The following is a 19,379-nucleotide window of genomic DNA, read 5'->3' on the forward strand; positions in this document are numbered from 1 at the left end:
CACTCTGGGCCCTCTGTAGGAAAGAGAGTATTATAAATTATTGTATGGTATAAATTAGAAACCAGGCTGGGAGAATGGAGCAGTCTAGCCAGCTAAGGGATTCTGGCAAACAGCTGAATACACCATAATTCACTGGTTGAAAATCATTGGATGCAGCACCCTTGGTCATATCAACACACTAAATCTGAATCACTGTAGGATTCAGGACCCTACAACCATGAGTATATTGTTTATGGGGCACAACACACTTCCCACTGCTATCCCTGTTCCAGGTACATATTCTCTGAAGTGCTGACATCCCAGTGGCATGCTGGAGTTTCAGAGAATTCCTTAAAGCCACAGAGAGGCTGTGGCTGATCTCACTGAATGATTTAAAGCTCACAGGTGTTCTCATATTATTTTCAGTTCTTCCTCTATTCCTCCTGCAGCCCTCTTGATATTGTTGCAAATTGGAGGTGAACTCACAGGTTTCAGAAAAGTGGGGTTTTCCCTCTCTTTTCTATATACATATGTGGGCTCTGACCTTGTCCCTACCACCTCTCAGTGTGACTTAATACTCTGTAATTCATGCACTGTCAGTATCCACCTCAAAAAACAACCTGCCCTCCACCCTTTCCTGGTTTTTATTTATGTAAGAGGATGTGTAGCGGACCCATTCCAGGAGCAGGAACTCAGGAAACAGTTTACATTTGTGTAACTAGGAAGTCTGGGAAGTGGCAGCCTTGGGTGTGGTAGTCAAGAGAGAATCGGAGACTGAGCAGAAGTGGAAAGGTCTGCAGGGCTGCAATGCATGACCTAGAAGGGAACAGAATATTCTGTGGTGCAGCCATTGTGTGTGCATATGGCCCCAATGCTAACTTATTAGCATGTGAAATGGGAAAAATGATTTGGACTTTGTGTCCTCTTAGATCTCTCCAGTTTTAACTCTGTGTTTCTGTGTTTTCCATATCTCTTTGGAAACATCCTGTGTGTCTCTCCCATCCCCTAAATGCCTAGCTTTGCTAGTGGGGACGCATACCCACTCCAGGACCCTCAATGCTGTAGGTCACCACTCCGTTGTCACCCTCATCGAGGTCCATGGCTGTCATGGTGATCACAGACGTCCCTGCTGGCTCATTTTCATACATACTGGTGCTGAACTGTCGCTTGGCAAACTGGGGCCTGAAGTCATTGATGTCCAGAACTGTAATCAACACCTTAAGCAAAAGCAAACTGGTCATGTGGATAAAGGCAGAGGCGATCCTACAGGGGCCAGAGAACCAGACGGCTGCAGTGATCCTATCAGACAATTGGCTCCTCTTCCATAATACTTTTATCCCCCTTCTTGCTCTCTATTTAATTTTGGTAAACAAAATGCTGACTGACTCCAGCAATAACAATGGCCATTGCCATGTCTCCAAGCACCACTAGGAACAATGACTACAGCAGCCCGCACCTAGCAGGAAGGGAAATAGCTGTTTCAACAGAAGCTCCCTGCTAGTTACCAGACAGCCCAGCTCCACATCAGGGACTTCTCCCCAAGCTGAGCAGCAGCCTCTCTACTCGTACTATGGAAACCTGGGCTTTGGCAATGGTGTAGGAGGCATGACCGACTTCTCCAGTGGTGGGGGTCAAATGGTTATTGCTCAGGGACAACCAGGCGAGATAATTTTACTAGTTCATAGAAAAGCAGGGGGCCTTGTCAGACGTCCCTGCCCAGAAAACTCAAAATCCATTGCTCCTTACAGGTTCTTCAGAAACTGCCTTGTCCCTATAACCAGCTGAAACTGCTGCACATAACACTGATTCGCAGGCAGACATGTGAGCAGGAGAGGGTAAAGAAGCTAGAGCCACATATTGCGGCAAGTGCTCTGGCACTGGCGTGAAAGGCCAGAACGGAGAGCTCAGAGCCACTGATTTTCTTTTCTACCAAGCCTGACTTCCACGAAGCTGTAGCATGTTCAGCCGTCCCTTCCATGATCCAGGTCAGGACTTAGAGATAGTCTGTGCAGTGACTCTAGGCAGCTCTGGCTGTGTTCAGTTCTGGGACCTAGAGATCCAGAGAGAACTACAGGATCTGTCAGTGTCCAGTAGCCTCAAAAAAATAAATAAATCCTCTTTATATTCATTACAGCCGAGACCTGTATCTTACTACACTCACTACATAGCCCAGTGGGATCTGCACTCTGCTTGCTCCTATCTCTTGGCCACACTGTATTTTCTGGGGTTGTTTAAAATAAAGAGTGCAGTAAACTTGCAAAGTCATATTGCTAGAGAATAGATGTGATATGGTCACAGCTGCATCCATTAATCCCACAGTTGCACTTTTGGCTTGTCTGGACACTGGCATGTAACCACTTCAAATACTACATTGTCCCCTTACAGCATAACATACCAATGATTCTGCCCCAAGGTAACACCAAGAGATTTCATCTTGAACTGCTGGCACGTTCTTGTGGGCGCTCCCTTTTTTATACTGGTTTTTTTCTCGGGCTTCTCTGCTATTTCCCTCATTCACTTGCTCTCTGAATTTTCTTTTGCCACTTCCTTCTTGGACTCAGATGCTTGCTCTCTCTCTCTCTCTCTCACATACACGTTGCTGCTCTCTTTTCCTATACTCTGTACTCTGCAAAGGCCTTTCTACAGTCCGAAGAATCGTCATAAACCCATGGAGCTTTACACCCATGGCATAAAGATGCGTCTTAAACCCACCCCAGTGTTGTGGCGTGGTACCTGCACAGAGTTCTCTCGACGGTTACTAGAAATGTCCCCAGGGTTGTCCCTTGCTACAGCAGTCAGCGTGTAGTGATCCTTCTTCTCTCGGTCCAGGGCCGAAAGGACATAGATATCACCCTGCAATACACAGACCTTCAGAAAGCGAGTGGCTGTTTGCATGCCATTTCTGTGGTAAATTGACTGCTGGCTAGTATCAGGTGATTAGTGTAACAGAAATAGGAGAAGGTCAGAAGGGAGGGGGAGAATCCCCTTCTTCAGGCTTGACTCCTCTTTCCCAAAAGGGGAGGGGGACTTTAAGAGTTCCTTCTCCCCCACAATTTCCCACAACATATAATGAGATTTTGACCCCAGAGGGCATTCTGTCAGCAGCAGTCCCCTCCCATTTAAAGTGCTCCTGTCCCATATCCCTGTTGTTAGTGCAGTACAGCTCCATTCTTCACCTCTTACCGTGTTGGGGTTTATCCCAAACTTGCCCTCTCCATCTCCCAGGCTGTACTGGATGAGAGCAAAGCGCCCGGAGTCCGCATCAGTGGCTCTGACCCTCAGGATGACCGTACCCAGTGGGACATCCTCAAAGACTGGCTTCTGCAAGTGCAGAAAGAAAAGGAAGAGAGAGAGGGCTGGTGGTTGAGAGTTTGACCCACCCACCCACCACTAGAACCAACAAAGCATTCAGAAAAAACTGTGTTTGGAGGATGAGTGAGTGGTCTCTACTCTTTTTATGCAGGGGAGGTTTTGCTCTGGGGCATGAGGGTGGGGACTAAAACGCTCTCCAAATTTTAACCACCAGATTCTGCAAATTTAAAGCTTTCATTTAAAATTTTAAGCTTTCATTTAAATTCTATGAACATTTAACCCTTCTAGATGGGAACAATACCCCCAGAACTGAACTCAGTGTAGCACCTATTAATCCTGAGTCTGCAGAGAGAGAGCCTGAAATAACGGCTCTGAGATAGGTGGGAAATGGAATACACACCACACTGGGTGCTCGCTCTGGAACCTAATGATGACAAGGTAAATATCAACATTATTATCTACCTCACTGCTTACCATTTTAGCAGAAGCATACAGTTAACATTTTTGCAATCGAATCTTAGCTAAACATTCAGGGCCTGGTTGTCATTTGCACCAAGACCGCTTAAGAAGTGTCAAATCAGCAGCTTTGCCCTTGGTTTTATTAGTGTTTTGATCTCCCCTGTGTATGGTTCTCATGGGATTTTAACTAGTAAGCACTGTGTAGTACACAATATTTTGGCCTGCACACATCCAGCCTGCCACAGTGGCTAGGTATGTGTCCCTCCCATCACGTCAGCCCCCAGCAACACACACATTCTGACTGTTAAATCCCATTCACCTGGTAAGACGTCTGGCTGAAGATGGGATTGTTGTCATTAATATCCACAATCTGGAGATACACTGGGATATCAGCTGATCTCCGGGGAGAGCCGTTGTCTGAGGCCCGGACAGTGAAGTTCAGCCATTGCACCTCTTCATAGTCCACAGTGCTATTTGCAATGATCTTCCCTAGAGAGAGCAGACTCTGAAATGAGAACCCCTCTGAACCCTTTCACCGCTGGCCTTGCCATACAAGACACAGGCCGATAACGGTCATCTCATTTCTATAATGTCCATTATGGAGGGAGGGAGAGGACGTTCTTATAGTTCTACATATGCATGGATCATGAAAACTTCCATGGGATGGGTTCCACTGCTTGAGACAATCACTTCCTCAACACCACTGGGATCAGGATCAACAAAGTTGACCAGGACTCTCTGAGCAGCGCCGCTGTGGGGGCCAGGGGTGGGGGAGAACAGGGAGAGTTGGTCTAAGAATGTGCTAGCTGTTCAATGCTGGTGCTGACAGCTGTAAGGAGACAGCCTTGGTGATCAGCATCATGCCTTCAGTGATCTCTTGGCATGTGAAATAAGGAACCGTTCAATGTGAGTAAGGATGGCTGTGATCTGCTCCTCTGTGAATCGGGCTGTGTAAGGATTGTACAAAGGTCACCAACAGATTAGTCCTCACCTCAGCATTTGCATTCATCCCCTCCCCACTGTCCCTTTGATAGGATTTAGAGGTTCACAGGTGAGAACAGGAACTCCTAAATTCCCCCACCTACCTGCTTGGAGGTCTTCAAGTCGGGCATACCCTTCAGGTGAAAGGTTCAGCAACTCATAGGTGATGTGTCCATTGGCACCTTTGTCTGGGTCCACTGCAGACACAGAAATCAGGGTGGTCCCCGGCGTGGCCCCTTCCACAATCCTCTCAGTGAAATAGGTGGCCCCAAATGGACGGAATCGGGGAGTGTTGTCATTGACGTCCAGCACGTTCACTGTCAGCTTAGCTGTCAGGGCAGGGGAGGCGGAGATGGAGGGTGAGAGTAGATGGATGGGGACCAGATGAAAAAGAGACAGGATGAAAGAGATGCAAGTGGAGAATGGGAGAGAGAGAAAGAAAGGAGGGAAGGTAAGTAAGAGGTGTGTCAGATCCTCAGCTGATGGAATTATGCAGCTCCACTAAAGTCAACGGAGCTCAGTTGATTTGAGGATCTGGCCGGAAAGTTTAAGTTTATTTTCATTCCTTCAAGGAGAGCTCTGGGCTTGTGCAGAAGCTGCTCTACCCACAGCCTGAAGCCCTCGCTTTGTCTGGTTTTGATGCCTAGCTCATTGCTGGGAGAAGGGAAGTGAAGTTCCACCAGCTGCTTCCAGAACTAAGATAGGCCTGACTTATTCAATGACCCTCCAGCAGACTTGAAAAATTCTAGTCATTCACATACCCACAGGGCAAGTCATTTTCTCTGATGGGAAAATAAAAGATGAGTAGTTTTTCCGTCACCTTGATCCTGATAAAGGCACCTGGGCCTGGGCTGGTGAACTCTTGCAGGAGTTTTGCAAGGCTGCCACCACTTATAGCTTTCTCAAAGAGCTGTAGTCAGTTAGACAGAACACTGGAGTCTTCCCAGGCCCTCTCACCGCAATTCCAGGCCCCAGGTCAGAACAGTCAATGGGCCAGTCAACGTGGGCCGCCTGACATTTGGGCGGTACTGCACCTGCGTTGGCTGGTGCCCAGCGAGCTGCCGGCTGCGCTGCTGGTGACCAGTGAGCTGCTGGTACGGCCAGGTTTTCCACATGCCTGCCCGGTATGGTTGCCAACTGTCTAATTGTGCAAACCCAAAGACCCTTGCCCCGCCCCTGCCCCTTCCCTGAGGCCATGCCCTGTTCTGCCCCTTCTCCGAGACCCCACTCCTACTCACTCCAACCCCCCTCCCTCTGTTGCTCGCTCTCCCCCACCCTTACTCACTTTCACCAGGCTGGGGCAGGGGGTTGGGAGGGGGTGCAGGCTCTAGGAGGGAGTTTGGGTGTGTGGGGGGGTGAGGGGTTGGGCTCTGGGAGGGAGTTTGGGTGAGGGGTACAGGCTCTGGGCTGGGATGTGATAGGGGGTGCAGGGTGTAGACTCTAGGCTGGGGTGCAGAAGGGAGTCAGGGGGTTGGCGCTTACCTCGGACGGTTCCCGAAAGTGACTGGCACACCCCTCTGGCAGCAGCTCCTAGCTGGCGGGACAGGGGGGCTCCATGTGCTGCTGCCCACAGGCACTGCCCCTGCAGCTCCCATTGGCAACAGTTCCTGGCCAATGGGAGCTGCAGAGTCGGTACTTGGGGTGGGGGCAGTGCGTGGAGACACCCCCACCCCCCCACCAGGGGCTGCAGGGACATGCCGTGCCGGCCACTTCTGTGAGCAGCGCAGAGCCAGGGTGGGCAGGAAGCCTGCCTTAGCCCTGCTGTGCTGCCTCCGGTGGCCAGGGGCCCCCAGACCCTTTAAAATCACCTGGTCCACTGGGCAATTGCCCCCCTTTCCCTCCCCCTCCCCCCCCCCGTTAGTGAGCCTGACTCTTCCTACTTGACAGGTAGTAGGTTATCAAGGCAACCAAGAACTCAGGACCAGTGACCTCAGTAATGGGCATTACTAGCTGGGGTACATTATTTATACAAAATTAAATATCAGTTCAGTCCTACGCAAAATCTAAGAATGCCATGGTTAAGGCGGTGCTAGAATGGGGTAGGCTACCCGGCTTGGTCAGTTATAAGCACATATCTTTCCAGTTGCAGACCTACCAGCAGCCTGTAGAAATAGAGATGCAATGAAGCATACCCTCGGGTCACAATATACCCTCCCGCCTAACAGCACTTTTCTCTTAGTCACAAAACACCGACTGCTGTTACAGCACATATGAGCTTTCTTTCGGCCTGGGGCCTGCAATATAGCAGGGGGCTGTTTTGTTAGGGAAAAAAATAGATTTTAAAAATAAACCCACGGGGATCAGCAGGAGGAATAATGCAGCTATAAAGTGGAGGAAGCATCCCTGCTATTCCAGGTTTTGGTCCCCATCCTGCTCTCCATCAGATCATCTCCTTCATGCAGCATTCACTGCTTTTCTAGTTCTGGGTCCCTGATTTGTCCTGACCTCCACACCCGCTTTTACTCTATTCCTGGCATCCCCCTTAGCAGAGGCTGCAATCATGCCAAACTGCAGCATGGTTTGATAATGTGGAAATACAGCCATTGGGGGCCTTACCTGAGAATTCATCACTTCCTTTAGGTGTAACCACCAACAGGGTTTGAAGCCAGATCCTTAGCCAAAAAATACCACAGCCCCAACTGATCTGCGGCCCAAGCCTGACTCTCACACTGGAATGTGAGCTGTCTGGGCTTGTCTGCAGCAGGAGCTCTCTTACCATTTGGCACGCTGACGGAACGGTCAACAACATCGCTGGCATTATCATGGACAGAGATGGTGACTTCATACGTTGCCACTTGCTCCCTGTTTAGGGAGGACTTAACCTTCACAGCTCCTGCGAAGCAGAAAAGGAAAGAAAACCACCACTTACATAGATTGTAAACTCCACAGCTGCCCTGCCTGATTCCTCTAGGCAGAGGGGCACAGAGCACCAACCCCAGGAACCCCTCTATTACCCCATAAGCCTCTCTGCCCCTGTGTGGTGGCCTCCTGCCTTTCCCTATGTCATTTATAGATTAAAAGGAAAAAAGTCAACAGGCAAAAATTCAGCTCTCAGCTAAAAGCACCCCCACACCACCCTGCCTCACGACGGAGCTAAGTAGACATCAGTCTGCTTTAGCAACTGTCTGTGTTTGTGCTGGGGACAGGAAGTGAATTCTGAACTTTGGGGCCAGATCTTCAGCTGGTGTTAACTGTGTAGCTCCACTGAAGCCATCAGAGCGACTGCTTCACACTGATGGGGATCTAGCCCTTTATTTCACTCGAAGTCCTCGTCATAGCCATGGGGGTGAGACGTGCAGGTCTCTCCAGCCTTTTTTTATGAGTCAGCTTTCCACACCTGAGCTTGCACTAAATCAGTCCTGTTGTTCCACAGCACAAGGCCCTGCGTCACGAAGAGACCGGAGGCATGCGATCTGGGACTGCGGTCTCACCGGCAAGTGATATGTTCCTTACGCCCACCTCTCCATACACCAAAACATGGAGAGCAAGAGATCACTTACCCGAAAGATTCCGCCCACCCACCAGTGAGATGCTGCTGAGGGGGTGTCTGCATTCAGTCTGCGAAGGCTAAACAACAGCCAGCTGCATGTGTCAGGGCTGCTCCCTCATAGCGTGAGGCAGCCAAGCACCCAGCCGGTGATGAGAGTGATCATGGTTATGACTGAGATGGAAGGGAGACAATGGATGAAGCAGACAGAGGACTGATTGAGATTGACACAAAAACAGAGAGATCAAACCTGCCAGGCTGAGAGCCATAAGGAAAAGAAAAGGATTAGTTAGTTAGTTAGTTGGCAGTGTAGTGCTGTCAAAGTGCAGCTGAGAGAGCGGACAAGGAGAGTGAGGAAGACTTAACAGAAAGGAAGAAACAGACAAAGAAGAGTGGCAAGAGCAAGAAAGGGCTAAAGAAAGACAAAGAGAGAGAAAGCATGACAAAGGGAGGGGAGGGAGAGAGACAGAGAGCAGACAGGGATGGGAAGAAGTAGAAGGGGGAAGAGAGAGGCCCAGCCATACAAACAGTTTCTCTTGTTCTTGTACCTGTTTTAAAATCCACGGCAAATGCTCCTTGCTGGCCCAGCACTAGAGCATTGGTGTCATCCTTGGCCAGAATCTTAATGATGTAATATTCTAGACGGGGGTTGAGATCTCTGTCTATTGCTGTGACCTCAGCGATGATGGTGCCAGGCACTGCTGACTCGAGCACGCTGACCGTCTGGATCGGGTTGATGAACTCTGGCCGATAATCATTGACGTCATCAACAAGGATGTTGACGGTGGCAGTGCCAGAGAGAGGGGGCATGCCTCGATCCACAGCCACCACTGTCAGCCTGTAGGTGTCCCTTTCTTCCCTATCTATGGTGATGTTGGCCACACGGATTACTCCGGAGTTGGCACTGATCAGGAACTTATCCTGAGCTCCACTCTCGATCCGGTAGCTCAACTGCTGGTTGAGGCCGCTGTCTGCATCTGTAGCCATTACCTGAAGGACAGAAAAACCTGGGGGGGAGGAAACCCATACTCTGACATTTCATTCCCCTAGGTCACTTTCAGCAAGTGAACCGCCAGGCTGGAACAGTCCAGTGGTTCGTCTAGTCCACCATCCTCTCGCTGTGAGTGGCCAATGTTGGAGGCTGCAAATGAAGCTCTAGTACCTCTATAACTAAACTAACTGTGTAACACTTTACCACACACGGAAATTTCCACCTCCCCAAGCTATGCCCTAAGCATGGGGAGTGACAGTCCTTGCAAGCACACAGATGAAAACCAACAGACAGCTGCAGGCAAAGCAAATAAAGGCATAGATAAAATCAAACTGGTGTCTGGCTTATTCATCAGGTGTCAGAGGAAAGTGCGGAGGGGAAATCACAGTTTTCTGGTGTAATACAAACAAGAGAAAAACCCGGACAACTTTGTAAAGATGATTGGCAAATTCTCTTTACTGAGTCCGACCCATGAAATTGAGAGAAAACTGAGCAACGTACATGTACGTACACATTTGACATGCAGGACCAGAACTATCTGTACAAATCCACATTAGCCAGATGGCAACAGGAACCTCATGTTCTCGGTGTCACTGGAAGTATGGAGAAGTGCCCTACTGTGCACAACCGCACTACGCCAATGGCGACATCAGTGGTCTGGACTGTGAAATCAGACTGTGCACAATGCAAACACATCACACCTACATTATGAAAAGAGGAAACGTGCAACCCTGTGAAAAAAATGAAATTGAGCTTCACTCCGATAGGTTAGCTCCTTGATGGAGTTGTAGCCCATGATTATTCCTATGGACAGAAGAGACTTCCTCAGCCACCTGCTCCCTCACCTATAAGCTGTCATGATACTGGCAGGGCACTGCAAACATAGCCCCCAAGTCCCCAAACTCCCTTTATGCAAAATCCCTTCATCCTCACTAACTGAAACCCTGGATCCTCCCAGCCCTGATATCGTCTGTCCTTTTGCTTTCCCCATGGGTGGTTTCTCCATTCCAGTCCCTGTCTCCATCTCTGTCCCATTTCCTTCCCATACAGTGGTATCAGCCTGACCTGGGGGGCTGTTTTCCTGCAGTTGCACTGTCACCACCGCCGGGTTAAATGATGGCCTGTTGTCATTATCGTCCAGGATGGTCACAGTGAGCCTAGCAGTGCTGTTCAGCTTGCCAACATCCTCTGCCACCAGTGTGAGCTCAAGGCGTGGGTTCAGGAAGGCTTCCCTGTCAATCACTCTGCCAGGTTTTACCAAAATGACACCTGGAGGATAGTAGAAGTCAGCCAGTAAAAAAACAACCACCAAGAGGCAACTTCAAGAGAGGGTGCAGACTAGATTCAGGTGCAATCCAACAGCTTTCAAGCGCTGGAAACATCGGTGCCTTGGAAGGGACAATGCTACCCCGTAGCTCTATATTTCAGGCAGAGCCTGTTTTGACAGGGCTCCTTATAACCAGGGTGAGCGTGGCTAGCTTACCTGTTCTGTTGTTGACAATGAAGAGGTCCATTGGCATCCCCAGCAGCTGGTACCTCACCAGTGCATTGATGCCCTGATCATTGTCCAAAGCTAGAACGGGACCATTGAGCACTGTGATGGGAGTTCCTGAATCAAACAAGAAGTGTTAGCAACTGGTGGCAAGACCTTCATGGACACCTCCTTTATTCCTCCCCCGCCCAGTGACCTGTGACTGATAGCAACAAATGAATGAGGCAAACAGAGTGAGGTGACATGAGACAGTGAAATAATGGCTGTTGCAGCCTTGGCAGACTGACTCAGGAAGCCCGTAGGGAGAATTCTAACACCCTGCTAAAAACAAACAAACAGAGCCATCAGACCCTTTGAACCGACCATGGTGATGTGAAAGATACTTCCCAGCATGCTTTGCAGCAGAGTCTTGCTTTCCTGATTTGTCCCTGAACTCACCCTAATATGTATGTCTGTGTGTGAGCATGTGTGGCAGGGACATGGATCAGGGTGTGTGGGAGTTTGCTAGCTATTTTGGATGCACGTTAGTCTCAAAGAGTATTTTTGCAAATGCACTGATCAGCCAAGTGGTTACCAGTGTCCGAGAGCCTTTAAGGAGTTTATGTTCCAAGCCAAACAAAGACACTTGTGATCTCAGAGTGGGAATTATTTTAAGGGGAAAAAGGGGGAATATTACTCATGACTGGGGGAGCTGAACAAAGTAGTTATCTGGTATAGAGTGCAGAAGCCAGATATTTTACTATACTACCTCTAAAAGCAAACAGTTCCAGTAGCGAGAGTTACCTAAGGCTATTCCCTACACTAATGAAACATATAGCTGCTCGACTTGTCCTGCTTTATGGCAGACAGAACTCACTTAGTCTGAAATAACAACAACAAAATGCTGCCATATTTCAGCAAAACATGACAATAGACAGTTGGGCAGTTCGGTTGTCCTAGAGCAATTAGCTTCAGTTCAGAACACACGGCAGGCTTTGCACCACAGTCTATGACTTCAGGACATGGAGTTCATCGGCTAGATAACAGAACAGCACATTGCCTAATGCCACCCAGATGTTTTATTTCTAAAGGGATTGTCTTGTTGTGGGACAAGCAGCTGGCTAGAGTGTTACTTTGGTCGAAAAAACATCCACTTGCATAAATTGAGCCAGCCTTCTCTCCATGTTTATCTTTATCACCCTGTACCAACATCCTAGCCCACATCGATACCCCCTCTGAATGATCTAAAACGTTTCATTGCTCACTGACATTGTCGAGATTCAGTTAATGCTGTTCTATAGGACAGCCCATGGAGGAGGAACTTTCTTCCCCAGTGGCCATCCCCTTCATCTGGCTGGAGGTAACTGGGATGGGTTGGGAATCAAAGAAAATTCCTGCAAGTTTAGAATCATATATTAAAGGGAGGACAGACGCACCTGCTGGGGAGTTCTCCATCACCTCTGCCTGATAAGAGCTCTGAGTGAAAAGTGGCCGGTTATCATTTTCATCTGCTATTGAAATCACCAGCAGGTCAAAATCCTAAGGGTGTATGAATAAAACAAAGAAAAGGGGATAGTGACTACGATACCTGCTCCTCAACTCACTTCCTGAATCAGTGTCTGACATGTACCACCTCATTCAGTTCAGCACCATGAAGAACCTAGGCCACGTGCAACCATGGAACTGCATCATCAGAACATAACAGGATCTGTAATGCCTCTACCCGGATGCCTGGGCTTCATTCCCAATATCATATAGCAATATGAGGTCTGGGACAGCAGAGTAGGGGAATTACACATCCTTGGGTATCATTCTGTAAATGCAGTTCCAGGGCTGAACATGGCCAGGCCAGATGCTGCATTACTATTATACCATGCCATTTGGAATATAGGCTTTGCACCAGGGAATTTAGGTTTTCACCATGAAAGGGTTTAAACCATACACACAGAGTCTGTGGAATTAAAGAAAATATTGTCTCCCATGTCCTGTTTTATTTCAGGCAGTTAAAGAGTTAATAAAGGGGAAAGTGTGACTTCCCAGCAACCTCCTACCCACACTCAGCTCTGCAGGCAGCAAATGGATGCCATCTGCAATCCTATTAGACCACTCCATTTGGTCTGACTGCATTACTGCTGCCATACTGCAGTACTGCATAACGTAGTCTACATACAATGCAAAGACACAGCCTTGCTACCTTCAGACAGATACTCTTATGTAACAATATATTCCTCCACTTAAACAATCAGAGCAGAATTATACATTGTGCCTCTTTAAGGGAGGCTGGGAGACTGTGAGGTCAGTCAGGTGGAAGAAGTGCTGCTTCCAGAGATGGCAGCAGGCCACTTGCAGTTTCTACTCCTTCTATCTCTAGAAAGGAGAGGGGGCTGGCCCCAGAAGCCTCCAGGTTCTCTACAGGAGAACCTGGACACACAGGCCATAGCATGTCTGTTCTGTTATAACACAGTGGGTCCAGTAAACCATGTTACTCAGCCACAATTGCAATACCCCCAGTATGTTACAACACAGAATCCTAGAACTACAGAGCCACACGCTAGTATATCATCTGCCCCATGTTCCAGAATGATGCCCAGGAATTCATAGCACAGAAATGCTGCATTATCTCTTCTAGCAACACACCACCTTGTTCTCTCTTGTACTGCTGTATCTCACTGTATTTCAGAAAGGCCGTCGCTGGGAGACCATTACGAAAGTAAAGGCTGGGTAAAGATCTATTAAGAAAATTCTAACCTGCATGACAAAAATGTTGGAATGGTTTTCTGACCCGGGTGGGAACTGACAGAGAAATGCTTGGGCTTGGGTCATCCGCCTCTGGAATTCAGAAGTTAATTTGGGGGAGAAGGTTGCCCTAGAAGTGTTTTCAGTGAACAGCCCACCCCATCCCCTGATAACACAAGAAGCCTCCACCCCTGCTGCTTCAATGGAGAACCCCAGCATTGTCCATAATTACCCGCCTGGCATTGCGCGTGTTCTCAGGATTGTCCTTCACTGTGACAGTCAGCCTGTACTCAGCCACCTGCTCCCTGTCCAAGGGACGGCTTACATAGACGATGCCAGTCTGGTGAGAAAAAAGGAAGGAGAAAGTTCAAATAGAAATGGGCCTCCCCATGCCAAATGATGAGAAGAACCAGCTACGGGTGAGGAGCAGAGAACCTGGAGCTCCACAGGCTCAGTACGTGGGCCACAGTGAGTCTCTAAGTGACTTGCTGCATGGTCAGGCCACAGAGCAGTTAGTGGGACTCCCCAGAGGAATTCTGGCTGACTCAGCTGAAATTCCACAAGAGGAGTGCTGGAGCTGTGTCACCTTTTGAAAAGACACAATGCGTGCTCCCCTCCATACCAGTCCAGCTGTGCTGACCAGTGTGCACAGAGGTTTGATGTATCATGACTTCAGCACTGCCCCTCTCAGGAGCAGGAATCTACTGCCAGCAGTGGTGCTAGACAGTCACACTGTCCTGCACCCTCTAGTGTGACTAGAGTTGGCCTATGCAGCAGCAAGAGATGGGGAAAACTGCTCTATGCTCTGTCTACCCCCTGTTGTGCACCCACACAAGCTGGAATCTGGCCCTTTGTAAATAATGCAGGTGCAAAAGTGGAACTGTTTGTGTGTGAATGGTAACAAAGCCCACATTTTCATGAAACACTCTACTTTTGGGTCCCAATAGAGCCTTATTTTCAGAGGTACTGAACACTGCCACTTGCACTGACTGAAGCTAGAATTGTGGATGCTCGTTGCCTTGGGAAAACCATGCCTTAAGACCAATAATTGAGGCACCCTGAATGATGAGCGGCTTGGAAAATTTGGCCCTTAATAGGGTTGCCAACATTGTATTTCAAAAATAAGGGACTTTCTTCTTAGCACCCCCGACCCATCCCTTCTCTCGAAATTATTAATTATTATTATTAATAATAAGCAGTACTCACCTGCATTCATCAGGGGTATTTCTTGCTGCTTTTTGCAGCACTCAGCAACTCCCGATCTTGTTGTACAGAGATGAAGAAATAAGGGACTGTTGGCAACCCTAGCCGTAAATGACCATGCAAGGTTTGAATTTTCATGCAGTAAGTTTCTCTGTGGTCAGGCCTTGCCCTGATTGTGTGTGTTGCTACTGTTACCATGGTAGGTACATGCTTTCTCTCCCCCCTTTGGGCATTTTCATACTGACAGTCTTTTGAGGAATTTTTCTGCAGGGAGGGTAGGGTATGATCTCGACTCTAGAGTAGTGGTCCTCAATCAGGGGGACATGCACCTCTGAGGGTACACAGAAGTCTTCCAGGGGGTACATCCACTCATCCAGATATTTGCCTAATTTTACAATAGGCACATAAAAAGCACTAGCTAAGTCAGTACAAACTAAGGCCACGTCTACACTTACAAGCTTTCAGCGGCACAGCTATACTGACACGGGAGAGAGCTCTCCCATCGACATAATAAAAGCAGCTCAATGAGCGGCGGTTGCTATGTCAGCTGGAGAGTGTCTCCCGCTGACACAGCATGGCACACATGAGTGCTTATGCCGCTCAGGGGGGTGTTTTTTCACACCGGAGTGACAAAAGTTTTGCCGACATAAGTGCTAGTGTAGACATGGCCTGTTTATACTGTTCTATATACTATAACAGTGGTTCTCAAACCGTGATTTCATTTTAATGGGGTCGCCAGAGCCAGCTTTGGACTCGCTGGGGCCCAGGGCAGAAATCCAAAGCCCGAGCCTCGCTGCACAGGGCTGAAGCTGAAGTCTGAGTTTTTAGGTGAGGTGAAAATTGGGGTATGCAAGGCAAATCAGACTCCCGAGAGGGGTACAGTAATCTGGAAAGGTTGAGAATCACTGGTCTAGAGAAGTAGTTTGTTTCCTATTTGGGAGGGCATTATTATGTAGTGTGCCCCTTAAATATTCTTGTTATAAATAATTAAGAGATGGAGGCCTGTGTCAGAGAGTTGTGTCTCTCTCCAGCCACAGCATGTGATGACTGGCATGCAGTGCACACTATGCGTGTAATCTGTAGCTTGTTAATGTTTAAAACATGCCACTTCTTGTGCAGTGCAAAGCAGGAAGCACCAGTTTGTTGTGCTCCAGTGCAAATTGGTGCAGATAATGTGCACAGTCCCCTGCACAGAGTGGAAGTCAGTCTCAAGCCCTTGCTCACTAACTCCCTTACTTAGAAGAGGTCAAGGTAAAAAAGAAACAGGTGTGAGCATTTCTGGGGAGAAACTAGAGGAAGTGCCATCATTGGCATGCAGATGAGTTGTTTAGCTATTCTCTCCCCTTCTAGGCCTCTCAGCTGCTACTGGGAAGGAGTACCTTCCTTGGTGTATGGGTAGTGTCACTCTCAGGAACATAGGACCTGGGTCACTCACACACCCTGTCTTGCTAATCACTTTTTGCCTTGCACTCATACAGGCAACACTCAAACCCCGTGCTATGCAGAATCAAGCTCTGAATGAACTGCTGGTGTGTCATGCAGTTAACATGTAGGTCTGCATGATTTGGGTTGGTACATGTTTCTTTAGCCAATGCGTGGCAGTATCTGCATCTGTATTCTGTATGCAGTTATGTCTGCACCGCTGCCCGTAGGGCATATGTCACAGCATGTGGGAACACCTGTCACTGTATGTAGTGAATAAAGCCCATTGCATAGTTCATGTTTGCACCCGTACACGTAGTGTGGGAAGGCCTATACACAGTCATGCGTGTTGCTATGTGTAGATTGAATGAGACCAGGAGACTTACAGTGCCATTGATGTAAAAGGTGTTTTCTGCATTGCCGGCTGTTATGTTAAAGGTCAGGAGAGCGTTCCGCCCACTGTCGGCATCGTGGGCAAGAATGCGGGTCACAAAACTGGAGATGGGGGTGTTCTCGCTGAGTGTGAGATTCATCGGCAGGTTGACAAGCACAGGATCATTATCGTTAATGTCCAAAACACACACTCCCACCATGACCTGAAATATGGAGAAGAGGATTCTGGGTAGCAAGGCAAACACCATCTGCATTTCAAAGTCTCCTCACTCTTTGAATTCCTGAATGGACTCTCATTCTTCTTCCATATCACATTCAAGCTTTGTGCTTCCTTCCACGTAGTCTCATATGACAGAAATTTGCTACATGACCTGCCATGATCTCCTCCCTCACCTGCTTCAAGTCACTCCTTAACACACAAGGACAGTGAGAGAAAATGGAATACACAAATAAATAAAACAGAAATCAATCTCTAAATAAAAATCATAGAATTTACAAGGAATGTGCTAACCCTACCACTTAGTCATAGCGGTAGCACATCCCCTTAACCCTTTCGCTAGCTGGATTGCAAGCTCTTCGGATCAGCGACCTTGCCTCCATATTTATCTATTTTTGCCTAGTACATGGAGGGCATTCAATAAATAATGACAAATCTGCTTCTCCTCCATTTGAAAGCATCCATAACTCTGCCCCACCAACATCTCTGCTCTAATCTCCTTCAAAACTCTTCCATCTCAGACTCTGTCTAAGGTTCTCTCCTCATAGCTTCCTTCATCTCCTTCGCATACTCCTGGACTGTAGCTGAGGACCCTGGGATTTGGCCTAATGACATATAATAGAAACAGCAGAGCACCAAAAGCTAAACCTAAATAGGAAGAGAGTAATCAAGTGGTGAACCCAGCTCTACAAATGTGGCCTCCTGAGTCCTGCTTGGGACAGGACATGTCTCTTGTGATGTGGGAGGAGCGGTCTCCTGCAATGCAATGACAAGACTGATGCCATAATTATGAAGCTACTGGCATGCCCCGAAACACAAGCCTCAACAACCTCTAGTTCACTGACTAGTGGGCTTCCTGTGCCTGACTTCAGTACACGCCAGCACTTTATTAGGTGACGTAGGTTCAAGGAGGAAGAACCTCTTCAAGCTCCAATTTGAGGCCTAGCGGAGGAAAAGAAAGGGGTGGTGGTTCTTACATAACAGGAAAAGAATGGAAAAGGTGGGAGGGGGGAAAGGAGGGACAGGAGAGAGGATCAGGGATTCCTTTTTGTTCTCTGGCCCCTCACTTTTCGTATTTGGTGTACAAAGCATGCTGGGAGTGAGATATGTCAGGGAAGCCCAACTATTCCAGCCTCATAACCTGCCAACGGGACTCACTGTGGAGCTGAGAGGAGGTGTCCCTCTATCCTTGGCAGCAATGGTGAGATTATAGAATACAATGTTCTCTCGATCTAGCTCGGCGTCCTTCCGAACTCGCAGCTCCCCCTCCACCGGAGAGATCACAAATTCTCCTATAAGAGAGAGAGGGGGGAGAAAAAGGGGGTTCAGGATATTTTCCAAAGGAGGTTTGCTGGCACCAAGCAGTGAGGAATGAGGCACTCACATCAAGACAAAAACGCAAGGCCTTGCATTGGCTTCTCTAGTGGGAGCGGGTAGGGCTCTGGGGCATGTAGCTCCCTTGATTATCACCAGTCAGTTTAGGCTCTGGCCATGAAAGGGTTTCCACCACACACACAGTTGGGTTGGGTCTGTGAAATTAAAGAAAATATTGCCTCCCTTGTCCTATTTTATTTCAGCCAACTAAAGCATCAATAAAGGGGAGAGGGTCACTTCCCAGCAACCTCCTATCCACACTGATCTCTGCAGGCAGCCAGCAGACACCATACTCTTTCCCCAAATGGTCACTTTGGGCAGTGGCTACTGCTGTGACTCTCCCCAGACAGTGAACCTGATTTGTGGGAGTGGCTGGGCACTCTGATGTGCTAGGTAGCCCCCTCCAGGACTTGTGTAGATACTGGGGTGAGCAAGAGGTGTCAATACCAGTCTCCTGAGCCTTTCATGAATCAAAGCCATTTCTGTGACAATGACTTAGTTATTGTGTTCTGATCTATAGGACATTTCCCAAGTGATTAGCAAGTGGCACAATCACCTCTCAGGGCAAGTGTACTGTGCCCAGGCTATTTAGAGGACTCTGAAATGTTGGCCAGCTGGCATTCGGGCTGTCCTGCCTTCCAGAAACCTGACTTAAGTAACCATGAAAATGGTGGTGTAAATCTATTCCCTGATGTTTGTTAGTACATATCGCTGCACACACAGTCTGGCTTGATTAGGAGTCTGTGCTGAGCAATGGCCCAGGACTGGGATACCAGGGGTCCTGCAGTTCTGGTTTGAGATGTATCGGCAGAACTGTGTATATCTGTGGGAAGCCTGCACAAAGGCAGCTTGCAGCAGGCCTGGTTGGAGCCAGGGCCAACAGACTCTCATTTTCCCTCTTTTTGTTCCCTGGATTAAACCCAAGCCCAAGTCCCCTATGAATAGGCAATAACAGGTTGAAATGGTTCCTTGCAGAGCGGATGCTTCTCGTAACAGGATTTCCTGATGTAGAAACTCCAATTTCTCAGAGAAACAAGTTGAGAAGACAGTTTTTGAAATGCTTCCTGAGCTTTCCTAAACCATTGCAGCCTTTTCCACTCTCTCCCCTGCTCTCTGAAAGGTCTGTGTTTGAAAAAAAAAAAAGTATATTTTGAATGAAAGTGCTAGTGTGGGGCTCTCTCTTTCCAGGGTAACGGGGTCATCTGAATGAGGAGGGGGAAGAAATCATGGATGCTTTCGCCTATTGCACTTGGTCTGGTCTGGATCTGTAGGAAAAGTCATTCTCCTTTACACCCTCCCTTTGCCTGCATCTGTCCACACAAAGCTGTGATCTGGACTTTTAGCCTGACCCCCT

General features: G+C 48.3%; 1 protein-coding gene across 18 annotated transcripts in view; it reads right to left on the reverse strand.

Moving 5' to 3' along the window:
- CDH23 (cadherin related 23) overlaps nucleotides 1–19,379 on the reverse strand; it is a 514,496-nt gene that overhangs the window by 19,689 nt on the left and 475,428 nt on the right. For 15 of the 18 annotated variants that reach the window (XM_037904844.2, XM_043551833.1, XM_043551835.1 and 12 more), the window contains 13 exons: nucleotides 17,810–17,943; nucleotides 16,428–16,637; nucleotides 13,649–13,756; nucleotides 12,117–12,219; nucleotides 10,693–10,818; nucleotides 10,275–10,478; nucleotides 8,767–9,225; nucleotides 7,448–7,564; nucleotides 4,836–5,060; nucleotides 4,070–4,239; nucleotides 3,163–3,300; nucleotides 2,713–2,832; nucleotides 1,019–1,196 (listed from right to left, as the gene is read on the reverse strand). In XM_037904844.2, coding sequence (XP_037760772.2) covers nucleotides 1,019–1,196; nucleotides 2,713–2,832; nucleotides 3,163–3,300; nucleotides 4,070–4,239; nucleotides 4,836–5,060; nucleotides 7,448–7,564; nucleotides 8,767–9,225; nucleotides 10,275–10,478; nucleotides 10,693–10,818; nucleotides 12,117–12,219; nucleotides 13,649–13,756; nucleotides 16,428–16,637; nucleotides 17,810–17,943 — 2,292 coding nt within the window. Of the gene's footprint in view, nucleotides 1–1,018; nucleotides 1,197–2,712; nucleotides 2,833–3,162; nucleotides 3,301–4,069; nucleotides 4,240–4,835; nucleotides 5,061–7,447; nucleotides 7,565–8,766; nucleotides 10,072–10,274; nucleotides 10,479–10,692; nucleotides 10,819–12,116; nucleotides 12,220–13,648; nucleotides 13,757–16,427; nucleotides 16,638–16,827; nucleotides 16,844–17,809; nucleotides 17,944–19,379 lie in introns of those variants that run through there. The other 3 variants (XM_037904847.2, XM_037904848.2, XM_043551847.1) reach the window with 3 other exon arrangements.

The sequence above is a fragment of the Chelonia mydas genome, chromosome 7, assembly GCF_015237465.2.
Source record: "Chelonia mydas isolate rCheMyd1 chromosome 7, rCheMyd1.pri.v2, whole genome shotgun sequence".
Classification (NCBI taxonomy): Eukaryota; Metazoa; Chordata; order Testudines; family Cheloniidae; genus Chelonia; species Chelonia mydas.